Source organism: Sorex araneus, chromosome 7 (genome assembly GCF_027595985.1).
Source record: "Sorex araneus isolate mSorAra2 chromosome 7, mSorAra2.pri, whole genome shotgun sequence".
Taxonomy (NCBI): domain Eukaryota; kingdom Metazoa; phylum Chordata; class Mammalia; order Eulipotyphla; family Soricidae; genus Sorex; species Sorex araneus.
This window is the reverse complement of record NC_073308.1, coordinates 38,753,028-38,777,891: the sequence shown is the minus strand read 5'-3', so window position 1 is coordinate 38,777,891 and position 24,864 is coordinate 38,753,028. Positions and strand designations below refer to the sequence as shown.

Sequence of the window (24,864 nt, the reverse complement as noted above, 5' to 3'; positions counted from 1 at the left end):
TGTGTGTGTGTGTGTGTGTGTGTGTGTGTGTAGAAAAGTGGGGGACCCACCCCAGTGGGGTGGGCCAAATCTTTGGTGTCTGGAAAAAGACCAGTGGAGATACGTCATGTGCAAAAACTCAGTCAAACAATTTGTATCCGCTGTGTCCTCAGCCAAGGTTGAAAGGGTGGCTGGACTGCTGCGGACTGGAAAGGGGAGTTCCCAGAGTAAATAAATCCCGAGTAATGAAGTCAGACTCAGCCAGAGGATGCCTGTGCAGCACGCTGACCTTTTCTAAATAAACCCTGAATGGAATAATAGAGGGGAATATCATGAAAATGAAAAACAGCTGTCTTAGGTGTTCCCGAAAGAAATTAACTCCGCGTAATAGAACACAAAAACACTAATTAGCTATTTTTTAAAAATAAGTCCAGAGTTCAAATGGAAGGTCCCTATCACTTTATCAGTCAAGAAGTTCCACAGTGCACAGTGCCGGTGTCTTCTGACTCTCATTCCCGGGGCTGCCTGAGGGCTCCCATCTGCTCAGTTGGTCTGTGAGCTGAGCTGAACCATCTCTAAGAGTAGAGTGGATTTGTGGGGACAGTGGGGGGCTGCTGACAAGCAGGACTTGAACAGGGTACTGGAGAAAGAGAGAGCAGAGGTACTTCCGCCTTCCCTTCCCCTGCTTCTGAATGACCTTCCGGGTCTCCGTTGCCTTCTCGCACTTCTGGGTCCTCTCAGATGAGCCTGGGTCCCGGAGAGGCAGGTGGTAATCTGTGGGACTCGTGCTTTTCATCTTGGCAGTGCCTCCCAGGATTTTGTTTCCTGGGCATTCATGTGAGAAATGGAAAGTTCTCCAGCTTCCACCCTCTCCTTTCTTCCCCCAGTTTATCACAGTTCAGTGAAGAGAACATGATGGACCCCTACAATCTTGCCATCTGCTTCGGGCCCTCGCTGATGTCAGTGCCTGAGGGCCATGACCAGGTGTCCTGCCAGGCCCATGTGAATGAGCTGATCAAAACCATCATCATCCAACACGAGAACATCTTCCCGAACCCCAGGGAGCTGGAGGGCCCGGTCTACAGCAGAGGAGGAAGCACGGAGGATTACTGGTAAGGGGCAAGTGGAGGGCGGGCCTCACCAGTGCCCACTGACCTGGGAGCCGGCTGGCCAGGCAGGACCGAAGGGCAGCTCAAGCTCTCCAGATGCCTCAAGCGCCGGGAGCTAGGGATGCAGAGGCCAGTGCCCCACCCTGACCTGACTTCCAGTTAAGTGCCATCTCATGTCACCTCTCTCTAATGAGTTCTGAGTGGCGAGGGGCGCTGAAGGAGAAAGACACAGCAGCCTCGGGATTCGGAAGCTCCAGGAAGGGAAGTTCCATCGGCTACTGATAGCGCCGCTGCTCTTCCGTCAGCAGATTTGGGCCCCTGTTCAGAGCCCGGTGAGAAACGGTCCTGGTCCCAGCGGACTTCTCTCTGCCTGGGAAGAGTGTCGGCAGTGGAGAACAATTTCCCAAGACTGAGTTTCTCAGGTGATAATTCAGGGAGGTTTCAGAAACGATGACGAGAAGGAGGAGTGAGGGCAAAGTTTTGTTTTCAGCATGTTAGACACAGCTCCGCCTCCTCGGATGAGATTACATTTTACAGGGTGAGATTTCTCTGTGACCTGCCCTGGTAGCCGAGATTTTAGAAAGAACTTCCGGGCCGTATCACCACTCGAGTATTCCATGAGACAAATCACCAATCACTCTATCCTGTTTGAGAGGGTCTCCCAGCTCAGGCCACCCCAGTGAGGGGGATTCCACATCGGCCCTCTGACCATTGGGACAAGACCATCCACTACCCCTACACCCCCAGCTACCCCCACAGTGGCGTTTCCCGCTAACCACAAGACAACAGCCTCTCTCTTTCACTATCTGATATCCCTTGCCTCCCCAGCTTCCTCCCCTCTCCTCTCCCTCTGAATAATGTTTCAGCCTAGGCTGAAAACATAAGTCCATTCAAATCGGATTTTCTCTGATTTTTGACATCTGGAACCCATTCGGCCATTGCTACCAACTGAGGGGGCAGGGGAAGGTTATTTACTTAATTAGAGGCCGATTGGTCCACACCTCTCCCTGATCCCCGCAAGCCTCCTGGCTCAGAGTGAAGAGGGCACCATGGAGTCACTGACTCCCCTGGGTCGGTCCTCACCTCTCCTCACATGCCACTCTCTGAAGCCAAGCAGAAAACTCTGGCGCGTGCCAGCTTAGAAAGAAGGTTTTTGGCCTTCGCCAGATGGCTGGCGGGGATCGGGGCTGTGTGGGCTCAAGCGATTGGCTGGTGAGGAACTGTCCTGTACCTGTAACTTGAAAAGTTAGCTTCCCCCTCGTACCTCTGTGGACCAGCACAGAGTAGTGTTCCCAGTCCCTGCTCTGCCTTCCTTCTGAAGTCCGCTCTCCCTTCTCGGGTGTCAGTCCTCTGCAGGCTCTGGACCTGCCCCAGGTCCCCCACTGCTCTGCCGCCCGGCCCGGCCCAGGGCGCATCCTCCACGCCCTCCCTCTGCCCTGCTGTGCATCAACATTTATTAGCAACCGCGGTTAAATCCAGATGGTCCGTCAGCATTGCTACCACAGATCTGCTGGGAAGCCCAAGGCCCTTGAAGAGCGAGAGGAAGCGACTTAGAAATAAAAGGGACCACCCATCCCCTTGATTCTGCCTTCTAGAAGGTTCCAGCCTCTCCTCTTTTAGAAGAGAGGGGAGTTCCAGGCAAAGTGATTTAAGACCCTTGGAGGGGTAGGAGGAGTGGCAGGAGGGGAAGTAGAGCCCCAGAGCCCTGGAGAATGATCGTGAGACCAGAACATCAGAGGGAGGGGAGCTCCAGGCTCCCTGCAGCTGTGGGGAGAAGAGGCCAATTGTTCCTTCCCACCGTGCTGACCCTCCCTGACACTGGGGCCGGCTTCCTAGGCTCGCCCGCCCTGTGGCGGGCTGGGCTTCTGAGATCAGTGTCGGCCTGGTGGGCTTATTGTCTTGAGAGACACCCAGGACACTCTGAAGTGTGAGAATTACCTTCTGTCTTCGGACAGTCACATACATTAACTCAAAACCCAGGGAAGAGTGATTCATGGTAAAGGATTTTCCAGTGTTTCCAAACTCATTAGAAGATTGTTAGGCCTCGGAAACAGTGAAAAGGTGTGCCCATGGTTTTTTGTTTGTTTGCTTGTTTTTGACAAAAAGGAATTCCAGTTAACTTCCCAGGATATTTAGTAGAATCTGTAGGGCTTCCTAGGAGTTGGTTTGCTTAAGTGGGGTGAGTTCAGAACCTAAACCCAGTCCTTGAGCAACCTTCTAGCAACCTCTCCAGTGCTGGGGAGAAATGAAAGCCTTGCTAGGCTCAAAAATGAAACTGGACGCCAGGCTGATGAGGGCTGGGAGTACTCCCTGGAGAGACTCACTTGTTTCTGGGGCTGTCAGAGAAGACTTTGCAACAAATACGTTTCTACTTTTTAGGAAGTAAGAACTCCCCAGTCTTTTCCATGGGCTCTGAAGTCCAAGGGCCAAGAGATTGGGAAAAGAATCAACTTTCCTGGAACTTCCTTGGCCACTGACAATTTTCTACCCTGGAAGAGTTTAGACTCCAAGAGTTTATTCAAGAACTTGACTTGGTTTCCATCCTGCCTTCTTGCAAGCCCAGTCCACAGCCAGCTCTTCTGCTGCTGTTCTTGTTTCCCTACCCCCACCACCACCACCATTTCTCCTGATGCACCCTCACCTTCTCACCACTTCCCAGACTGGTACTAGTCCAGAGCAGCCTAGAGACATCCAGCAAAATGAGAAGGAAAGGAAGTCCCACTCGTCTTTCCAGGTCCTTTATGCAACTGTGTTTTTTTCTAGATTGTCTCATAGAAGTTCCAGATTCTTTATGGAATTATTATTATTTTTTTAATCCTCACACAGTTCTGTGCAGGATACAACCATTATTCTCCGCTTACAGAGTCAGCAGCTAATCCCTTCGAGAGAGGAAGTAACTTGCTCATGCAACTGCCAAGTGCATAAGCTGGCTTTTGTACAGATTTGGTAGAGATTTTTCTCTGTACAAATGAGAAAAGTCTTGTGAGCAAGCGCTGATCCGCATCCCTCCTGCTTCTGTTGCAGTGACAGCCCTCACGGAGAGACCATCTCCACGGAAGACTCCACCCAGGATGTGACCACCGAGCACCACATGAGTGATGACGGTACAAGGGCCTGCATGCTGCTCTCGTGGGGAAAGAGGGCCACAGGGCGGGTGTCCGGGTCGGAAGGGACTTGGTCTCCTGTGCCCCTCATGAACTTTCCTGCCCAGCAGTCCGCTGCAGATAGGCAGGAGCACATCTTTTTCATCCCTCCCTTCCTCCGAGACACAGCCCTCCTCGAGTATAGATTGCTCTTCATAGCATAACAGGTGACACTCTGTCCCTTTCATACCCTCCACCCTCATGCCCCCATTCTTGCCCCGACGCACATGTTTCAGCTCCTCATTCTGGAGCTGTCTCTGCGGCGTGATGTGGGGTCCCTGTCACAGTCCAGCCCAGGTAACTGGAGAGTAAATGCATATGAGAAACACGATGCCTGGGGGGTCTAAGGAAGCTGGGGGCCAAGAAGGCAGCAGAAGCAAGGTGGAGGGAGTGAAAACCAGACTTCGGACCCTGTGTTTCCACCGCTGCCTGCTGGAAACACTGACCCTTTCCGAGGGACGGACAGGCAAGGGCCACTGCAGCCTGGCGCCTGCACACGCAGCGAGCGGTGGAATGTGCAGCTGGCACCCACCAACCCTGCCTCTGATTTATTAACATCTCTAGCCAGCGGACTCTCATCCTTCCTATAGATCCCGCCTCCATTTATGAATCCCTTGGCCTCCAGAAGCCTCAGCAGCTGACACAGGGCCTCAGAATATTCTGGCACGAGAAATGGCACCGTTTGCAAAGCCTTTCTGCTTCCTGCCTTGCTGTGAATTCTGGAATTCTAAGCCGACTCATAAAAGGAAAAAAATTAGGCCTGTTTACTTGGATCCCGGTATCGGATGGATTCATATGATAATTTGCCGTAGTAAGAGAAGGGAGCCAGTTGAGCCAGGGAAATTCTTATTTGCCTATGACCTACTTTGTGCCCAGCACCGCAAGATGCTTTATCTCCTAAGCCCCTGTGGATTCAACATCGCCTCTATGTTATAGTGAGAAAACGGGGGGTGAGGGTGAGCGGCATAGTCAGGACCGTACAGAGCTGAGGCTGGAACATTGAGGCAAGCCTTTTCTGCATCTGTAGCAGACTCCAGCTCTGTTCCTCCTGCCCCCCACTCCCCGCACGCCATTGCTGTTCCCACATCATCTTACACTTAAGTGACTTTTCTCTCAGCTACTCAGCATAAGTGACTTTAACCTCAGGATCCCGGGTCCTGGGAGTTTCCTACTTGCTCTCTGGCCTCTGCCTGCAGCCTGAAGGAATGGTGATAGTCACAGTGATCGTGGCTTCTATGCCACGGTGCTTAGGATGGAGCCAGGGGCTGTGCCAAGCACTTGTGAACCAACTCTCCATCACGACTTCTCAAAAAAGGCACCCTCCTCCCCATTCTACAGAGAAGAGGGGTGCTCACAGGAAAGTGAGACAGACAACAGTGCTTTAGTTTTGTTTCCCGACCACACCCTGGTTCCCAGGGCTGACTCCCGGCTTTGTGCTCAGGAATCACTCCTGGCAGGGCTCAGGGGATCCAGCCAGGGTCAGCCCCAGGCACGGCAAGCACCGTAGCCACTGTCCTACCTCTCCAGCTCCAGAATGCATAGCTTTCATAACCCCTTTCAATTCTACAAATCACTTTCCTGCACATTTTTCTATATATTGTTCACAAAACACATTTCCACAATTTGCTCCCTGGCCATTTGATTGGGCAAGTTATTTTCTCTTTATTGAGACTGATGTCTGCTTAGGGACATGGATCACATCAATTATTTACAGTACAAAATATGACGGGGCTACAGTTAATAGCATTATTTTCTAACCTAAATGGACACGATTCTTCGCAAGGACAGTACAGGCAGGTCAACAGAGTGCCAGATAGCGCCAAAGACACACTGAAGAAGTGTCTGTGGGAAGCTGGTGATGTTTTAAATTCTCCTTCAATGTGTTTCGTCAGGCAGATAGGAGAGAGGCAGAGGCCAGTGAGAACCAGGCAGTCAGGGACGCATCTTTTGCATGCACCCCAGTGCACGGATTCAAAACCTGGCATGCAGATGCCCCGCCGTTACCACGTGTGGCTCTGGAGACCCCCAACTGCCAGGGTATCCCTGCTTGTCCGCCCAACACTGAACCATCAGAACCAGCTGGCCAGGTTTCACCAAGAGTGGCCGCCTGGCACCTTCCGCTCGGGAGCCTGTCTCCCCAAAGGCAAAGAGCAAAGATTCTCAGGAGAGGGACAGTCTGTGCTGGCCGTCCCCAGGGGGTCCCCTGCTTTCCTCAGCCGCGGCTTATTTGCACGCTCCCTGCGCCCACCCAGCTGCACGAGCCCATGGGTCCCCACACCACGCGTTTCCTTTTCTGCCCCTCTCAGAGTGTGAGCCCATCGAGGCCATTGCCAAGTTTGACTACGTGGGCCGGACGGTGCGAGAGCTGTCCTTCAAGAAGGGAGCGTCCCTGCTGCTCTACCAGCGGGCTTCGGATGACTGGTGGGAAGGTCGGCACAACGGCATTGACGGACTCATCCCCCATCAGTACATCGTGGTCCAAGACACGTACGTCGGCGTCCTGCTCCTTGATGGGTCCCTGGCCCCACAGTTGCGGGGAGACCTTATTTCTGGGGTCACTGGAGAACGAGGGACAGCAACCCCAGCTGGGTGCTAAAACAGTCCTGCCATCGCTTACCTTGGCGGTCCCTAGACTCGGAGAATAGGCTTCAGTGCTCCACTGTCTGCTCCCTGCGAATCATTCCCCCGCTCCCAGCATTCTAGTCACTTTTCAGCCAGATTTACTCAGACTTCTAACTGATGAATGATAAGGATGGCTTATTACTCAACAACTTACATTTCCTTCCTGATATAGATATATAATGTACATATGTATATGCATGCATGCATATACATATAAATTCTCTTTTCTTTTACCTCTATCAGTAGATCCCTGTCACTGCACTGTCATCCCGTTGTTCATCGATTTGCTCGAGTGGGCACCAGTAACATCTCATTGTGAGACTTGTTGTTACTGTTTTTGGCATATCGAATATGCCACGGGTAGCTTGCCAGGCTCTGCCATGCGGGCGAGATACTCTCCTTAGCTTGCCGGGCTCTCTGAGAGGGACAGAGGAATCGAACCCGGGTCAGCTGCATGCAAGGCAAACACCCTACCTGCTATGTTGTCGCTCCAGCCCATGACAGTGATCACAGTGATCACATATACATATACATATATATGTGTGTTTACATATATAATTTTCTCCTATATTATTATATATATTTTTGTTGATTTGTTTTTTAAGTAAGCCCCAGTGCAATACTCAGGGCTTACTCCTGGCCCTGCACTCAGGGGTCACTCCTGGTGGGCTTGAGAGACCAGATGGGGTGTTGAGGATCGAACCCTGGTCGGCTACATACAAAGCTAGTGCCCTCCCTGCTGTACTATCTCTCGACCCTCTTCTTTTTTGAGGGGGGGTGTTTTTGTTTGGGGAGCCACATCCAGCAGTGCTCAGGAATTACACCCGGCTCTGCTCTCAGGAATCACTCCTCGTGGGCCCTAGGAACCATATGGGGTGCCAGGGATTGAACCTGGGTTGGCTGCGTGCATGGCAAGTTTCCTACCCGCTGTACTGTCACTCACCCCATTCTTCTATGCCCTCTGATGGCACTTTGTCACTTGTAGGTAAAAAGGATGCATTCCTTTCCTAGGAGAAATCTAGCTTAAGCAGTCTCACGCAGCTAACCCAGTTCACTGAACCCGAACCCAGATGATGCTGACTGGAGCAAAGATGAGGAGAGAAAGGAAAGGATGGGTAAACTGAGGGAATGTGATTTTACCCTAGAGAGGCTCCACTGAATGGACATTTCCTGGATGGAAAGGCTGCCCCTACCATACCCAGCCCAGCCACCCTCCCGGGCTGCCCACGGCTCCCTTCCCTTAGATGCACTATAGTCAGTGTTTTTAGACCTTCCCTTAATATTGTTTTTTAAAGGGTAGTTTTCTAACCTTTATTGCTTTTTTTTCTGACCTTTATTTTCTAACCATTATCACTGGGGCAATAGCACAGCAGCTAGGGCGTTTGCCTTGCATAGGACCGACCCGGGTTCAATTCCTCCGCCCCTCTCAGAGAGCCCGGCAAACTACCGAGAGTATCCCGCCCGCATAGCAGAGCCATAGCAGAGCCTGGCAAGCTACCCGTGGCGTATTCAATATGCCAAAAACAGTAACAACGAGTCTCACAATGGGGACGTTACTGGTGCCCACTCAAGCAAATCAATGAACAATGGGACAACAGTGCGACAGTGCTACGGTTTCCTAAATGAGCCTGCACCCTCCCTCTTCTCCCTGGCTTGTTCTGTTGGGGAAATCCTCCCTCTGACAATAACATCACAAACCTGGCTGTATGCAGACAGGACCCTCCCAAATTTAACATTATTCCTTTATTAGAGGATTGAGAGATGAATTGTGGGGGAAAAGGGTTTTCTCTGTCGTCAGTAGCTGGAGGGTCTGGAGCACAGTGGAGAGCCTGTACCCACAGGATGCTGTAGGCAGGGCTCCGTGCGCTACAGCGATAGGAGGGGCGTCCTGCTTCAACGCAGCCTCTCCACAGCCTCCTCAGACCTGTTTTTATCGGGGAGGCTCAGGACATCAGCAGATAGGTGGCCGCTTGCCCCTAGGAGGTGACCCACCCTGCTGCCTCGGGAAGGCAGTGTAGGGAAAGAGGCAGATACCTTAAATCCAGGTGCCCCCTAGCCCAGCTTTCCGAGGAGCAGAGGGCCTGCAGAAATAGCAGGAGTAGGGCTGGAGCAATAGCACAGCGGGTAGAGCGTTTGCCTTTGCACACGGCCATCCCAGGTTCGATTCCCAGCATCCCATAGGGTCCCCTGAACACCGCCAGGGGTAATTCCTGAGTGCATGAGCCAGGAGTAACCCCTGTGCATCGCCAAGTGTGACCCAAAAAGCCAAAAGAAAAAAAGAAAGAAATGGCAGGAGTATTTATTCTTACTTAGACCAGCCTCTCAAGTCCCGCCCTGACCGGCTAGCCCGTCCAGGTGTGGCTGCTGCAGTGTCATAAGGTCATGTTCGTGTGTTGACTGTGAGTGTGTGTCTGTCTGTCTGTCTGTCTGCGGGAGGGGGGATCATCGCATCTTGCCGATTTAACACTGCTTCTTTGTGTTGTTGTCTCCCCCTCCGTTCCGGCCTGCTCCTTCTCCCCCAGCGAGGACGGTGTCGTGGAGAGGTCCAGTCCCAAGTCGGAAATTGAGGTCATTTCTGAGCCACCTGAAGAAAAGGTGACAGCCAGAGCGGGGGCCAGCTGTCCCAGTGGGGGTCATGTAGCTGATATTTATCTTGCAAACATCAACAAGTAAGCTCTGCTTTCATTTTCTGCTCCCTGACTCGCAGGCCCCCCGCCCGCCTCGCCCTCTGGCCTAACCCCCTCCACTCCTGTGTTGCTCGAGGCCTCCCTCAGGCCTCCCTCACGTCTGCATGGATGTGCTCATTGCTGCTGCCAGGGGCAGGGCTGGGGCCGGTCCCGCCTCAGCTCACTGCCACCCCCCTGCGCGGGGCGCTCCACTCTGTTCCACAGTGTCTGTTTGGCCTGCTGCTAAAACTCTGGCCAGAGCTTTGGCCTCTTTATGCCACGTGGTTTTGTTACCGTTTCTCAAGGGCGCCTTCTCTTTCCACTTCTCTCGCCAATAATATAGTCTTGATGTCTCCGTGGCCCCCATCTGTCCAAAGGTCCAGTCTTGTGTGTCTTCTGCCGGACTCCCCGTTCCCCTTGGTGGGCCAGGTTGGAGATCGCGTGTTTGTTTCTCCCCCCTGCTCTTGCATTCACACACCCTTGGAGGGAAGGCCGCCGCCCCACCCCCAGGAAAGCTGAGCCCGTCATTCGTTGCCTAACCCAACTTCCCTTCTCTTCCGCCTCTCCATACCCAGAGAAATAACTTTCCATTTTTTTTTCCCCTTTTGCTTTAGCCCTGTGTATTTCTCTCCCCTGTTAGCCCCTCCGCAGATCCCCCCTCTCCTGTCCAGCAGGCTCTTAACTCTGCCCCTCAGCTTTCACTGTGGCTGTTAGCAACCTCCTGGGGTTTTAACTCCACCTCCACCCGATCTGGCTGTCCGGAGGGAATCCGCGCTGTGTGCTGCTGCCTCCCCTAGAGACATTCAGGTTATTGGAGAACTAATCTCATCTCAAGGGGCCAGACACCAAGTCCCAAAGCCTGCAGACCTCTTTCCGCCAGACCCTGAAACCTGGCCCCGTGCCAGCAGGATGACAAGCCCCAGGGCGCTCCTGATGACTGTGGATTGGAGATGATGTACAGTTTTTATTCCCCTCTGGCTCTGGAGGAATGAAATGATTTGCACATTGAAAACCTGTTAACTGTAGCCTCTGGACACTGAAACTGGAAGGAGAATAAAAGATGCTTGTTGTTTTCAAACTGCACCAGGTCGCCCGGATCTCTTGGCTTTCTTCCAACCAGACGATAGGAGTGGGGGTGGCCGGGGGCACGTGACTCTTTCCATCTCTTTCACCCTCTGGTTTGTAAAGAAGTTATTCAGCTCACTTAATATAGCTATAATTTCAGTCAAACCAGTTAAAAAAATAAAGAAAGAAAAGATTGAGAATTCCATTTATTTCCCTCTAATCCACTGCCCCGCTGGGAGGGCGAGCTGTCAAAAAGTCACTGTGGACTAAGCACATTTTTTTTTTCCTTATTTACTAGTTTATGTTAATTATATGCCTGTAATCGTAAGGTCGTAGACCTATAATTAACCCAGAAACCAAGGCAGAGCTGATGGGGGGAGAGTGCTGTAATTAGTTAGGTACATATCTTGTGCAGTTATTAGGTAGGTACACATTTGTGCAAAGAAGTGAAGAGAATAACAGCTGAAGTAGTCAAGAGAGGAACATCTGGTAGAGAATGAAGGTGAACTTGACCTTTCCTTGAACTCCATGATAGATGGTGTCAGGATTGGGTTCTTGAAGGACATGGTCTACCCCAACATTAGCAGTCAGTGGGTGAGCTGTAGCCCACCCACCCACATGTCTTACCCTTAGTAATGGTACCACCATCTGGTGTCAACTTCTGCCCCACCCCTCCCCGCCCGCCCTCCCAAGCTCCCTGATTTTCCTAAGTCCCCTGGGCTCTCTCTCACCCTGGACTTCCACACCTGCTGTCTCCTCACCTGGTCAACCCCTCCTCTTTAGGGCAATCTTTCTGACAGCCTGAGTTCTCAGAGCACTGCGGTAGGTGCCCTTATATTGTATGTAGTCAGTCTCAAGACTCACGCTGTACTTAGGTCTCCCAGCAGATCAGGGAGGGCCTCTGTCTTCCTCTCCTTGATTCTCAGACCCCACCTAGTACCTGGCACACACCAGCTACTTCATAAATCTGCCGCCTCAGCAGGTTTAGCCTGTGTGTCAGCCTTTCTCCAGTGGAAAAAGGCAAGCAGCAAGGAGTTATTAAGGAAGGGATGGCATTTCAGCTTCTCTCCGTAGCTTCACTGAGTACCTGCAATTATGCACTGAGTACCTGCTGATGCCAGTTATTCAGAGTCCCTTTTCTGAGGGACTCACAGTCTGACAAGGCAAAATGCCATATAATCAGGTAACTAAAAGGTAATTAGGAAGGAACTGAAGAAGGACTGATCCACTCTCCCTGCCATTGAAAGGAAGAGTCACTTTCGCCGGGCTCTCTTTAGACTCTGGAACGTCCTTGGTACACTGGAGAAGGCTGGCACCCAGAGTTAGCATGAGGCAGAGGAGCTTCACGGAGTGTCTGCTATGGGACAGGTCCCAGACCAGGGCTCGGTTATAGAGATGAGGAAGACCCACCCGTGAGCAGCACCGGGAGTGGCCGAGAACACAGCCACACGCTCCGATTCCTTCCCTCCGAGGTCTACTTTCTTTCCTCACGTCCTCATCTCCCACCTCAGCCCCCATTGTCCTCCGTGGTCAAGAGCTTTCCCACTTCCGTTCCACACCAGAATTTTCCTTGCTTCTTTCATTAGGTCCTTGAGAGTCTAAATCTAAGAGAAAATGAAACTGCTCAGCAACAGATAAGTAGGACTTATCCCCAGATAAGTAGGACTCTGCCCAGCCCTTTCATAAGGAGCGCCGTAGCGGTCGAAAACAGACTCACTTGGAGCCAAGGCTCCACCAGCGCTGGGGACCCAGGATTATATAGATGTATTTCCACCCTAAGAAAACGCACAGCTCTGCAGCCTTGCAGTCTTTTGAAAACGATTCTGTTCCATGTCTGCAGAACAAGCAACAGTAGCCTCTTGCCAGAGCCCCAAATTACAGTCTTGTAACTGGACTGAGACACATGCTAAAATTCAGGAAAGCCAACTTCTCTTCCCAGCAATGCCCTACTTCCCTGGTGATGGTGAGAATTCTTCTCTTACCTCGGCCGTAGGTTTCTGTTCAAAAGCAGGTAATGGAGTGGGCCTTTCCGTAAATCTGTCTCCTGTTAGCAACTTTCGCTTAATCAACATTTTTCCTGACAGCAGCTTGCATCTTGAGAACTCAAAGCCCACGACCACCAAGTAAGTATGCATTTCTCCTTCGCCCAGGTTGGGGGTGGCAGGGAAACAGACAAAAGGGAAACTGAGGAGAGGACACGCTCGGTGTTCCTCTCCTTCCAGAAGTCCCTGGGTACCAGCATCTGCCCCTCTCTCACTTGTCCAAGCTTCCTCATCGCCCAGGGCTCCCTGGTCACTCTGCCCTTTCTGTTTGCGATTGAAGGCAAAGGAAGCGACCAGAATCAGGGAGCATCCGGAAAACATTTCGGAGCGACAGCCACGGGCTGAGCGGCTCCCTGTCTGACTCTGCCTCCCCGGGGCCTAGCTGCCGCCCATCTTCCCAGCCCATCATGAGCCAGAGTCTCCCTAAGGAAGGGCCTGATAAGTGTTCCATCAGTGGGCATGGCGGCCTCAACTCCATCAGCCGCCACTCATCCCTGAAGAATCGGCTCGACAGCCCCCAGATCCGGAAGACAGTGACAGCAGGAAGGTCCAAAAGCTTCAATAACCATCGGCCCGTGGACCCTGAGGTCATCGCACAGGTAACCGCGGGCCTGGACAAACAGCTGGCATGAGTCGGCAGCTGGAAACAGGACAGTGGTTGTGCTGGACAGGCGAGGTTAGGGACTGTCGGACCTGTTCAGACTCTCCAGGAAATTTGCTTTCCCCTTCCTCCCCAAGAATTCAAAGCCAGAATGAGGGATTTGGGGCTTCCTCAGCCAGAGAGCTAGGACACCAGAAGGTGCTTGCCTTTCACCTGGCCAACCTGGGCTCGATCGCTGGCACTACACATGGTCCCCTGAGCCCCACTGGGAGTGATTCCTGACAGAAGTCAGCCCTGAGCACCGCCAGTATGGCCCCAAAACAAAAACAAAAGTAGGTTTTCCTGCTCACATGTGGACTGTTTGGCAAAGCAGCTGTAACTTTCGAAGCCAGATTGACTTTGAAAGAGTCCAGCCAGCCAGCTTCTGGACCTTGAGGCCCTACTAGCCTTGCATGAAACTGCCCCTGTTTGAGGCTAGTCGTGGGCATTGCCCGAAGCACCCCTCGGGTCCCTAATGGTAGGCAGGTGACCCATCAGTCCGTCTGCTTCCGATCTTAAAGGTGCCAGCAGCAGGAGCTCCAGCCCGTCCCCCGGTATAGTGGGGGACAAGCTCCCTGCTTAGCACATGTGTTTTTTTTTTTCCTTCTGTGTTTGACCACACTGACGCATCTCTGTTTTTCATGAAATATTAGCGATCCAACCCCACCTCTAAAACTCCAGCTACCGGGGCCACTCCAAGCAGTTCTCTCAGATGTCTCTCCCAACTCTATAATTTTCATTAGACCAGGTAGGAACGAAGGGAACCCGCTTTCGTCTCAACCTCACTGAGATTCCCCCGACCCCAGCTCCCAGGGGGCGTTGGAGGCTGGGCATGCTCTCTCCTGCCTTCCCTGTGCTGCTCTGCATAGCGGGAGGGTAGCTGGCAAGCTCAGCAGTAAGCTGTGGCCCTAGATGTCTCGCTTGGCTGGGCTGCTTCTGTGCCTGTCCTTACACTCTTGGCTGCAGTCTGCCTTGCACCACGTGGGTCCCAGCTCCCTCCCTGGCCAGGCATTCAGAGAAACGGCAGAGAAAGTATGCAGCAGCAGCGAGCACAGACTCTGGCTGCAGAGTAAGACAAGGAGGAGGAGCGGTTCTTCCTCAGCCTTTTAAAAGATTTGAGACCTTAGGGATGAATGAAGTTGACTCATTGACACCAGGGAGCGGGGATCATCTTGTAGGACTCAGTTCTAACTGGGGGGCCTTTGCTTAGAACCTACAATCTTTCAATGTGAGCCTAATCCTGAGGGAGGAGCTTGGGGTGGTAATTAGGGGGTGTCAGACACAAGCGGAGGATGAGGGCGGGAGGGAGCTGGGAAGCAGCTGGCTGCATAAAATTACTGTTTCCTTGGTTCTGTCTTGAGCCCCCAAGCTAGAGCTGTCACTTCCACCGGCACAGATGGCAGCTCACCCACGTGGGCTCTAGCTCCCCCTGCGGGTCACTCTTTGGTCCCTTCAATGGTGATGGGTGGAAGGAAGCGGCTTTCATGGGCTTAGGCACTTCTGTGGGATGGGATGCGATATGAGGGGTCCTGATGAGTCTTCAGGCCAGGGTTTTGAAACTGTTTTCAATCCTTGAAGCGGAAGGAATAACCCCTTAACCTTTGGCCTGGAAGTCTAAGAGAACAGCAATCATAATTAATGCCTACTGGTTTTTTTTTTTAATGTATATTATGTGTGATCACTGTATCACTGTCATCCCATTGCTCATCGATTTGCTCAAACAGGCACCAGTAACGTCTCCATGGTGAGACTTGTTGTTACTGTTATTGGCATATTGAATACGCCATGGATAGCTTGCCAGGCTCTGTCGTGTGGGCGGGATACTCTCGGTAGCTTGCCGGGCTCTCCGAGAGGGACAGAAGAGTAGAACCCGGGTCAGCCTCATGCAGTGCAAGCATCCTACCCGCTGTGCTATCACTCCAGCCCTTCAAACAAAAATTGGGCCCGGAGAGACAGTACAGCAGGCTGGGCATTTGCCTTGCACGCAGCTGACCCAGGCTAGATGCCTGGCATCCCATGATCACAGCTGGGTGTGGCTAAAAACCAAACAAACAGAAAGTAAAGAAAATTGGATAATGAATCTCATGTACTTAACAAAACTCCTGGCCACTCTTAGTCTTCCACTTTTCCCTTCACTAGATTACGTGTCACTTGTCCATAAACTATTCCATGAACATTTATAAAATCAACTTGAAAAGAGTTTCAATTACTATTTTCTAGGAGAAAAAAAAATTGTGCATAATAATGAAAATCTCTTTCACCCCCCCACCATTCTAAACATTCATCTGTTCAAGGATGTGGGCCTGCGGCTGGAGCGATAGCACAGCGGGGAGGGCGTTTGCCTTGCACGAGGCCGACCCAGGTTTGATTCCCAGCATCCCATGTGGTCCCCCGAGCACCGCCAGGAGTAATTCCTGAGTGCATGAGCCAGGAGTCACCCCTGAGCATCGCCGGGTATGACCCAAAAAAAAAAAAAAGGCTGTGGGCCAAGTTAAATAATCTGGACCTCTCACGGTGGGTTTCTTCGTGAGCGTCTCTCCCTGGCCTGTGTTGTTGGCGGCGTCTCCCAATGTTCTCACCTTCTCCCTTTCCCTGCTTGCAGGATATCGAGGCGACGATGAACTCTGCCCTGAACGAGCTGCGGGAGCTGGAGCGGCAGAGCAGTGTGAAGCACACCCCTGACGTGGTTCTGGACACTTTGGAGCCCCTCAAAACGTCCCCCGTGGTGGCTCCCACCTCAGAGCCTTCCAGCCCCCTGCACGCCCAGCTTCTCAAGGACCCCGAGCCCTTCCAGCGGAGCGCCAGTACTGCTGGGGACATCGCCTGCGCCTTCCGGCCAGTGAAGTCCGTCAAGATGGCTGCTCCAGTGAAGCCACCGGCCACGCGACCCAAGCCCGCCGTCTTCCCCAAGACCAGCGCCACTAGCCCTGGAGTCAGCTCGTCAGCCTCCCCACAGTCTACCGACAAGTCTTGTACTGTCTGAGGGAGAGACGATTGTCTTGTTCCAGGCACGGGGGCTGACTGTTATTAAATTCTTCCTATTTAATTAGGTTGGGGCTTCCGTTGAAAGTTAGATTCTCCGTTGTCCTTGCAGGAATTAGCCTCCCGTCACCCAGAACCTTGAGAATGAAACCCTTGTTATCGCCCTGCCTTGCCCTTCCCACTGTCTTCTGCTTCCCCCCCCCCGTCATCGTAATCCCACCCGCTTCAGTGCATACTCTTCTTAGGTTAGCCAGAGGTAGCTTTGCATTCTCAAGTCACTGTGAAATCTGCCAGGGCTCGTCATCAGGACATGGGCTCAAGTCTTGATCCCTCAGAAACAAGTGACTGCCTGACCAGATAGTCAGCTGCTGACATCCAGCTCTCAGTGGCACCATTTTTTGGGTACTATTATAGAGAACCATAGATAGACCATTCTTTACTACACACACACACACACACACACACACACACACATACGGATTTTTCTCGACTCTGGCATGTGCAGCCTCTCCTGGTCTAGACCAATCTTTTTCTAAGTTATTGTGTCAGTTCACACAGGAGCCAGCAGAGGTCTCTTTCTATTCTAAACCTTGTTCTGTCTCGGCCAGAGAGCCTAACCTTTGAAATTGCTCCAATATATGAAATTTAGCAGAATGAGACTCGGTTCTGCTGCGTGGGGGTTGGGGGCTCACTCTCTCTCTCTCTCTCTCTTCTTTCTATTGGTATGAACTGTTCATTAGTGTTTGCCTTTGTTCTCCTCCATCCTCTAGAAGTACAACCCAGTCAAGTTTTTCTGAATGTATAGACACTTCTCGGGTTCCTATCTTTGTAACTGAAGGACCATTTTCCATTGAAAACATTTTCCTGTATAAGATCACTTTATAGCTGATTCTTTTAAGGTAAAGAGTCTTAAGAGAGTGGTATTGCGTTTAGGGCAGGTTTGGAAAAGGTAAAATATGGGTCCTTTTCCCTCTCACTCTGTGTGCAACTAAGACATAGCACCAAAATTGTTTGCAAATGGAAATACCGGAAGCTCCTTTTTTCTTCTACAAGGACTCCTGGGGGACCAGCAGGGGCTTAGAGAACACTAGTTAGATCAGAGTTTTCCAAACTTACCTGGCCTACATCCCCTTACAGGGGAAAAAGAGAAACAAACAAAGAACAACAACAAAAAAATGCACTCAGTGACCCCCTGGAAACCAACCATCTTTAAGTGAACAAATAGAAAGCCCCTCACAGTTGGAACCAGAAGCGACTACCAGCTCCCTGGGTCATGCAGCACCCCAGGGAATCGTATCACCCGCCCTGGGAAATACTGAGTCATAGTAAAGAAAGACACTGCCCTTTAACTGGTTTTCCTTTATTCAGACAAGGACAACTAAGAAAACTCTGGCCCCACAGGCTCTGCAATCTCCCGGAGGCTAGAATTTGGAGAAAATACAGATCATATGCTTATATTTTCCCTTTATTTTCTTCCCCCTTCAAAGAGCAAACTTACTCCCATGTAATCTGATCTCCAAACTTGGTTGTTCGTGCTCCCTGAGTACCACAGTGGGTGGAGACGGTCCTCCCCCAGGTTCCCCGGTAATTGAGTTAATGTTGAAACTTCTTCCTCGTCCCAGTTTCCTGGTTTCTTGGCCTTCTTATTTTCTGTTGTTCAAAAGAGATGGTGAGTTGCTCTTCCGATAGGAAAAATGTGAATTTCTTTAGCATAGATCCTTTTTTGAACCAACATTTTGAAGTAGGTAGTTGGTTCAATGGGGAAAAGTATGGGATTTTCCTTTCTCTGTGAAGAAAAGGAGGAATTTTGTGGAAAATCACCAATTATAAGGATAACCTACAGCCCCAGGAAAATCAGTCCCAGAGCGAGAAAAGAGAAATGAAGAACTCCTTCAGGTCATGAGTCGCCATCCTCTGCCTTCCTGGCTCCTGTTTCTCTGTTAACAGCCCGTCCTCTCGTTCACCGGGACTTTACACCCGTCCTCCTCGAAAGGGACTGACACATCTAGCGGTGTGTCCTTGCTGCAAATGAAAGCTCAGTTTACTTACATTCCTTTTGATCCGGCAGATCAGAAGTGGTGCCCACCCTGCCCTTTCCCTCTCTCTCCAGCTTCTACCTGAGAGAGGAAAAGCCAAGCTCCCCAGTGACAGAGTGTGGGGCCCGCTCCGTGGTTCCTGCCTACTTTCTCTTTCAGCCCTGTACGCGACTTGTGTTGCTTCCCCCACTCCTTGGTCAGTGTCTGCCCGTTGATTCACATCAGGAATTGGTTGGTGTGAGTGGTAACTCACTTGCTCCCACCTCTGGAAGCCAAGAAGTCTTCCCTCTCTGGTGCTCCTATGCGAGCCGGTCCTGCTGAGGAGACCAGCATCCTAGGAAGAGCGTCCTTCTCGGCAGAGCTCTTTGCCGTCAGCCGGAACTGAGGTTGCATGCCGATGTTTACACCAAAACACACACAAAAAGGAGCTGGCTGTCCTGGCCTAGGAGATCGGTCTTCAGATACGACTGTCAAAATCTGCATGATGCTTCAGAGACCCACTCTTGCCTCTTGAGTGGATGGATCCTTTTACTGGTGTAGACTCTGATGTCTTTAGGGAACTGAGGTGGGTGGGCTACCAACGGGGGAAAGGATCGGAGTTTGCAACCAGAAGCCTATAAACTGGAAACACTGGTCTGGCCTTCGCCAGCCCCCTCAGGGTTCCCTGGTTTCTCCCCAAGGAGCTGAAGCGAGAACTCCAGAAACAGGAGGAACAGACTGTTTGGAAGGGCTGGTGTCTGTGTACTTCACCTGCAAAAGAGAAGCTAGATCTTCCAGGGAATGCAAAGTTGTGGCGTCTGACTATGTCACGTTTGTGTAAAATGGTATATTCTTTAAAATAGTGTTGATAACTGGAATATTCTATGTATGCTTGGAGATGCTTTGTGTGGACCTATGACTGTCACTCAACAGATGTTGGATTGGGGAAAATCCAAAGCACAACTTCAAAATAAAATGCGTTTTTAGGTTTCAGTGCTGTGGTCAGTATATTCTCATCTGCACTTCCTGGCATCTCTGGTCGAGAAGGCCAGCCGCCTTCTGGAGGTATGTTGAGTCTCTGCCTTCAGCCGAGCTCTGCGTGGCCACTTAAGGAGCCATGAGGTGACCTTAGGAGCCGGCCACCTTCTCCCTCCCTTTCAAGGCACAACAAATGAGGCAATCCAGTTCGACTGTGGGTTCCCTCGGGATCTTTATTTAGCCATATGTGACCTAAGAGCTTTGGTAGAAAGTTTCCCAGCTCACCACTGTGCATTCTGCTGTCAGAAGAATCGTTTCCTTCCCAGCATCCACTCCTTGCTTTCAACAAGACCATTTTCGTTTTCTCAGGGGTTTGGTCTTTTGTTTTATTTGGGGGCCACACCCAGCTGTCCTCAGGGCTTACTGCTGATTCTGTGCTCAGTGGTCACTCCTGGCAGTCTCAGAGGACCCTGTGGGGTTCTGGAACGGAACCCATGCCAACCGCATACAAGGCAAGCCCCTTCCCCACTATGCCTGGCTCCAGCCCTCCTTTCTACCAAGTGGTCAGTTGTTCTCACTTGGCGGAGTAAGACCTGTGAAGTTGTCTGGAATCTTTGCCATCCAAAGCCAAGGGTGACCAGAGGTTTTATATCTTTTGCAACCTCAGCCCTGAATCCCACCTGTCTCGGGCAGGCCCCTGCAGGTGAGAGTGAAGCCAAGAGAGATGCTTATGCCTGGGCAGGGGCAGAGAATGCTGCCTCTCCTCCAGCTCAGAGATGAGACCGAAATTAAAGTGATGATCTAGAATGCAACACGTAGCAGCCACCATGGCCCACCCCTCAGCTGCTGCCAGAAGGCCCTGGGTGGGCCAGATCCTCCGAAGGGAGTGCGCATGCCCGGCCGGGTCAGACACACCTGACCAAGTTGGCTGTCATCTCTTGCTTCTGATTTCTTTAGCGTGCCAGTGTCCTTCCTGTCTGCATCCCCTTCCCCTCTCGGTTTAAGGGGAGAGAACTTTCCTTTCTGCTGGGTCTCAGATAAGTCAGAACTGAGGCTGTTCCACTACCCCGAACTGCACAGTCTTGGGCCTCACCCCATGGTGCTCAGGGTCTACTCCTGGCTCTGTGCTCAGGGATCACTCCTGGCAATGCCAATGCCAACGATCAAATCAGAGTAGTCACATGCTGGAGCCATATTCCATACTCTCACTTCTCTCTCTCTCTCTCCCTCTCCCTCTCTCTCTCCTGAAGCTAAGCTAATTCTTAGGCTCTCTCTCTCTCTCTCTCTCTGTCTCTCTCTCTCTCCCTCTCCCTCTCCCTCTCCCTCTCTCTCTCCTGAAGCTAAGCTAATTCTTAGGCTCCCTCTCTCCCCTCTTCCTCTCTCTCTCTCTCTCTCTCCCTCTCCCTCTCTCTCTCCTGAAGCTAAGCTAATTCTTAGGCTCCCTCTCTCCCCTCTTCCTCTCTCTCTCTCTCTCTCTCTCTCTCTCTCTCTCTCTCTCTCTCTCTCCCTCTCCCTCTCTCCTGAAGCTAAGCTAATTCTTAGGCTCTCTCTCTCTCTCTCTCCTCCCTCTCCCTCTCCCTCTCTCTCTCCTGAAGCTAAGCTAATTCTTAGGCTCCCTCTCTCCCCTCTTCCTCTCTCTCTCTCTCCCTCTCTCTCTCCCTCTCCCTCTCTCCTGAAGCTAAGCTAATTCTTAGGCTCTCTCTCTCTCTCTCTCTCTCTCCCTCTCCCTCTCCCTCTCTCTCTCCTGAAGCTAAGCTAATTCTTAGGCTCCCTCTCTCCCCTCTTCCTCTCTCTCTCTCTCCCTCTCTCTCTCCCTCTCCCTCTCTCCTGAAGCTAAGCTAATTCTTAGGCTCTCTCTCTCTCTCTCCCTCTCCCTCTCCCTCTCTCTCTCCTGAAGCTAAGCTAATTCTTAGGCTCCCTCTCTCCCCTCTTCCTCTCTCTCTCTCTCTCTCTCTCCCTCTCCCTCTCTCTCTCCTGAAGCTAAGCTAATTCTTAGGCTCCCTCTCTCCCCTCTTCCTCTCTCTCTCTCTCTCTCTCTCTCTCTCTCTCTCTCTCTCTCTCCCTCTCCCTCTCTCCTGAAGCTAAGCTAATTCTTAGGCTCTCTCTCTCTCTCTCTCTCTCTCCCTCTCCCTCTCTCTCTCCTGAAGCTAAGCTAATTCTTAGGCTCCCTCTCTCCCCTCTTCCTCTCTCTCTCTCCCTCTCTCTCTCCCTCTCCCTCTCCTGAAGCTAAGCTAATTCTTAGGCTCCCTCTCTCCCCTCTCTTCCTCTCTCTCTCTCTCTCTCTCTCTCTCTCTCTCCTCTCCTCTCCCCCCTCTTCCTCAACCTCTCCCTCTCCCTCTCTCTCTCCTGAAGCTAAGCTAATTCTTAGGCTCTGACAAAGAAGTAAAGAACCTTTTCCGTGCTAGGCTGGGTTGGAGCACGGAGCTCTCTTTGGTTTGGTTTGGGTCTGGGTCTTTTGTTGGTGATGGTTTGGGCCCAGTGAGAGCTTGATGAAACCAGTTACAGCGAGCGCAGTCAAAACAAGCCCATTCCATGTAGATGGAAAGCAAAGGCAGGGGATCAGGCGGCTGTGAGTTTGTGAAATGGTCTTTCTGATTACCCTGTCTAAGCACCTGCAGGTCTAGGAAGCGTCCGTTTACTCACGAATTAACAACTCTGGCATGCCACATACTCCAAGTATTCATTAGCAGTGAGCTTTTTAATTTCAGGGAGAACAGATAAGTTAGCAAAATATGTGCTTCTGTGAGAACGAAGATAGAGCTGGGACTCGACCAGAAGGGCCATTGTGGGGGTCTGAACAAGAGCGTTAGTAGATCAACACAGGAGCGCAGAGAGGGAAGGCAGGCCCTCCTTCCAACAGATTCCCAGGAAGCATGTGGAAAGCTAGAGGGGGAGCTCACACTAATTAGAAATTCAGCAGAGGGGCTGGAGCAATAGCGCAGCGGGTAGGGCGTTTGCCTTGCACGAGGCCGACCTAGGTTTGATTCCCAGCACCCCATATGGTCCCCTGAGCACCGCCAGGGGTAATTCCTGAGTGCGGAGCCAGGAGTAACCCCTGTGCATCCCCGGGTGTGACCCAAAAAAACGAGCAAAAAAATAATAATAATAAAATAAAGAAATTCAGCAGAGAAGGAGCCAGCATAGAGGATGGGGAGCGACAGGCCCGTGGCTGGGAGAACACAGGGTCACGGACACCCCGCATAGGAAGTATTTCAATGGGAAAGGAGGACAGATGGGGTAAGCTGAGGCCAGCTCGGGAGCCCTGGAAGGCTGAGTCGAGTCGGTTAGGCTGCAAATGGGGATTTCAGGAGCGCCCAGCAATTCATTCAAAGGGGTTTCTAGACGGATGAAGGGGGCAGGTTGTAGTTCTTTCCGTTTTTATTAATTTATTTTAAAATGTGGCTATACAGGGCGGTGGCGCAAGAATACAGCAGGCAGGGCATTTGCCTTGCACGCGGCCGACCTGGGTTCGATCCCCATCATCCCATATGGTCCCCCAAGCACTGCCAGGAGTGATTCTTGAGTGCAGAGCCAGGAGGAACCCCTGAGCATCGCTGGGTGGGACCTAAAAAAAAAAGGTGGCTGTACTTTTTTATGTCCCCAACCTTCCTAGTGGTGGTGTGGCAATGACTGGGGGATGCTTCCTGGGGCCACGCAGTGTGGTACGCACACATGCTTGGCCCCAGTGCTCAGAGAAGTGAGTGCCCCTTCACTTGTGCTCGCCTTAGCAGAGCTCCTGCTGGGCCTCATAGTTGAGACCTGCACTGAGGCTGTGCTGTCACCAGGGGGCACTGCCTGCTCATACCTGTGTCCCCCAAAGTGGGGTGGGCGGGGGGGCACTTCCTGACCGTGGAGCGCACACATCTTTTTAGCAACTGAGGTCACAGCCCATTTTGTGGTGCTTACACATCACTGGCTGCAGTACTGGCTGCAGAAATCTCGAGACATCAGGGATCACAGACTTACCGGGCTTCAACCACGGAGTGGCAAGCTTGCACGCAGCACGTGGCAGCGCAGGGGTGCAAGCTGTGAGCCCACTGCACTGTCCTTCCAAGCCTGGGCTGTAGCTTTGGAAGCAGACAGCACTGGGCTGAAGGGCAAAGAGAGGGTGAGCGCTCTTGACCAAGCCCAGAGGCTGGCCAGGCTCAGAAGAGGCCCTTCCTCTAGCTCGTGGGAGGGACGCAATGTGAGCAGGGCAGCAGCAAGGGAGAAGGAGTGAGAAAATTGCAGAAGGTTCCCTTTTGTTTCAGGTTTTTTGTTGTTGTTGTTTATTGGGGGGGGGGGGCACACGTGGCAGTGCTCAGAGCTTACTCCTTTCTCTGCTCTCAGGAATCACTTATTTTTCTTTTCTTTTGGCTCATACCCAGCGATACTCAGGGGTTACTCCTGGCAGTGCTGGGGGGACCTTATGGGGTGCCGGAATTCGAACCTGGGTCAGCCGCATGCAAGGCAAACACACCCTACCGCTGTACTATCGCTCCGACCCAGGAATCACTCTTGGCGGTGCTCAGGAAATCAGACGTGGTGCCAGGGATCAAAACCTGGGTCAGCCGCAGGCTAGGCAGGTACCCTAACTGCTGTCCCCATCCCTCAGGCTCAGGGAGGGGGAGGGGGAGGGAAAGGGAAAGGGAAGGTGGAAGGAAGGTGGGGGGAAAGGGAAAGGGAAAGGGAGACAGGAAGGGGTACATCAGGTTTGGGGAGTCACGGGAGTGGGGAGTGTGCAGGGATGTAGGGACCAGTCTTCCGCTTCTACCCGGGGTCAGAAGTGGGGGGTCTGGCTGCAAAGAGTGAACTTTGCCGGAGAGGTGACCGGGGGCTGTGACTGAGCAAGTGAGGGCCCCTCTCCACATCCCCACCGCTGCTCTCTGCTCTGCTGGCGCCATGCTGGGAAGGTCATCTGCCCTCCAGGCTGGCAGCTCGTTTTGGCCCACCCCCACCCCCATCTCTGCCTACAACACCTCCCTCTGGAAACGGCTCAGGCACCAGACCGCCCCTTGCTCTTGTTTCCCACCCCCACCCCAGCCCCATATCCACAAGATACCCACCAGCTGAAGTGTACATCCCCTGGGGTTTGCCACACTGCTGTGAGCCCTGGGACTCCTAGTGGGGCAGGGGGAGAGGTAGTGAGGGTCTGTCTGTGGAGTCCTCGGCACACAGCACCTGCATTCAGGTGGGTACTGGTCGCACTCTAGACGGATAAAGGGGGCAGGTTGTAGTTCTTTCCATTTTTATTAATTTAATTATTTTAAAATGTGGCTGTACAGGGGGATGGAGCAAGAATACAGCAGGTAGGACATTTGCCTTGCACATGGCCGACCTGGGTTCGATCCCCATCGTCCCATATGGTCCCCCAAGTACTGCCAGGAGTAATTCCTGAGTGCAGAGCCAGAAGGAACCCTTGAGCATCGCTGGGTGGGACCTAATAAAAAAAAATTAAAACCCTCTGCAGAGCTCGGGGGGGTTGCTGGAGCTGTGGGGACTCGGGGCAGAGAGCAGGGTGATCAGGAAAGCGGCCACAGTGCAGGGTGGACAGGTCACCGCGGAACCTCTGAGCAAGGCAAGGCAGGCTTCTCACCCAGACGCCAAGTCCCATAGGGAAGCTTTGGCGGGGCTTCCAATCAGA

At 52.2% G+C, this 24,864-nt stretch overlaps 1 protein-coding gene across 8 annotated transcripts in view; it reads left to right on the top strand.

Moving 5' to 3' along the window:
• SRGAP2 (SLIT-ROBO Rho GTPase activating protein 2) overlaps nucleotides 1-19,256 on the top strand; it is a 291,283-nt gene extending 272,027 nt beyond the window's left edge. For 2 of the 8 annotated variants that reach the window (XM_055144899.1, XM_055144898.1), the window contains exons 18-24: nucleotides 867-1,091; nucleotides 4,113-4,192; nucleotides 6,538-6,718; nucleotides 9,376-9,522; nucleotides 12,669-12,707; nucleotides 12,907-13,225; nucleotides 15,869-19,256. In XM_055144899.1, coding sequence (XP_055000874.1) covers nucleotides 867-1,091; nucleotides 4,113-4,192; nucleotides 6,538-6,718; nucleotides 9,376-9,522; nucleotides 12,669-12,707; nucleotides 12,907-13,225; nucleotides 15,869-16,249 — 1,372 coding nt within the window. In that variant the 3' untranslated portion in view covers nucleotides 16,250-19,256. Of the gene's footprint in view, nucleotides 1-866; nucleotides 1,092-4,112; nucleotides 4,193-6,537; nucleotides 6,719-9,375; nucleotides 9,523-10,133; nucleotides 10,603-12,668; nucleotides 12,708-12,906; nucleotides 13,226-13,919; nucleotides 14,015-15,868 lie in introns of those variants that run through there. The other 6 variants (XM_004610061.2, XM_004610060.2, XM_055144901.1 and 3 more) reach the window with 5 other exon arrangements.
• The last annotated feature ends 5,608 nt before the right edge of the window (nucleotides 19,257-24,864 follow it).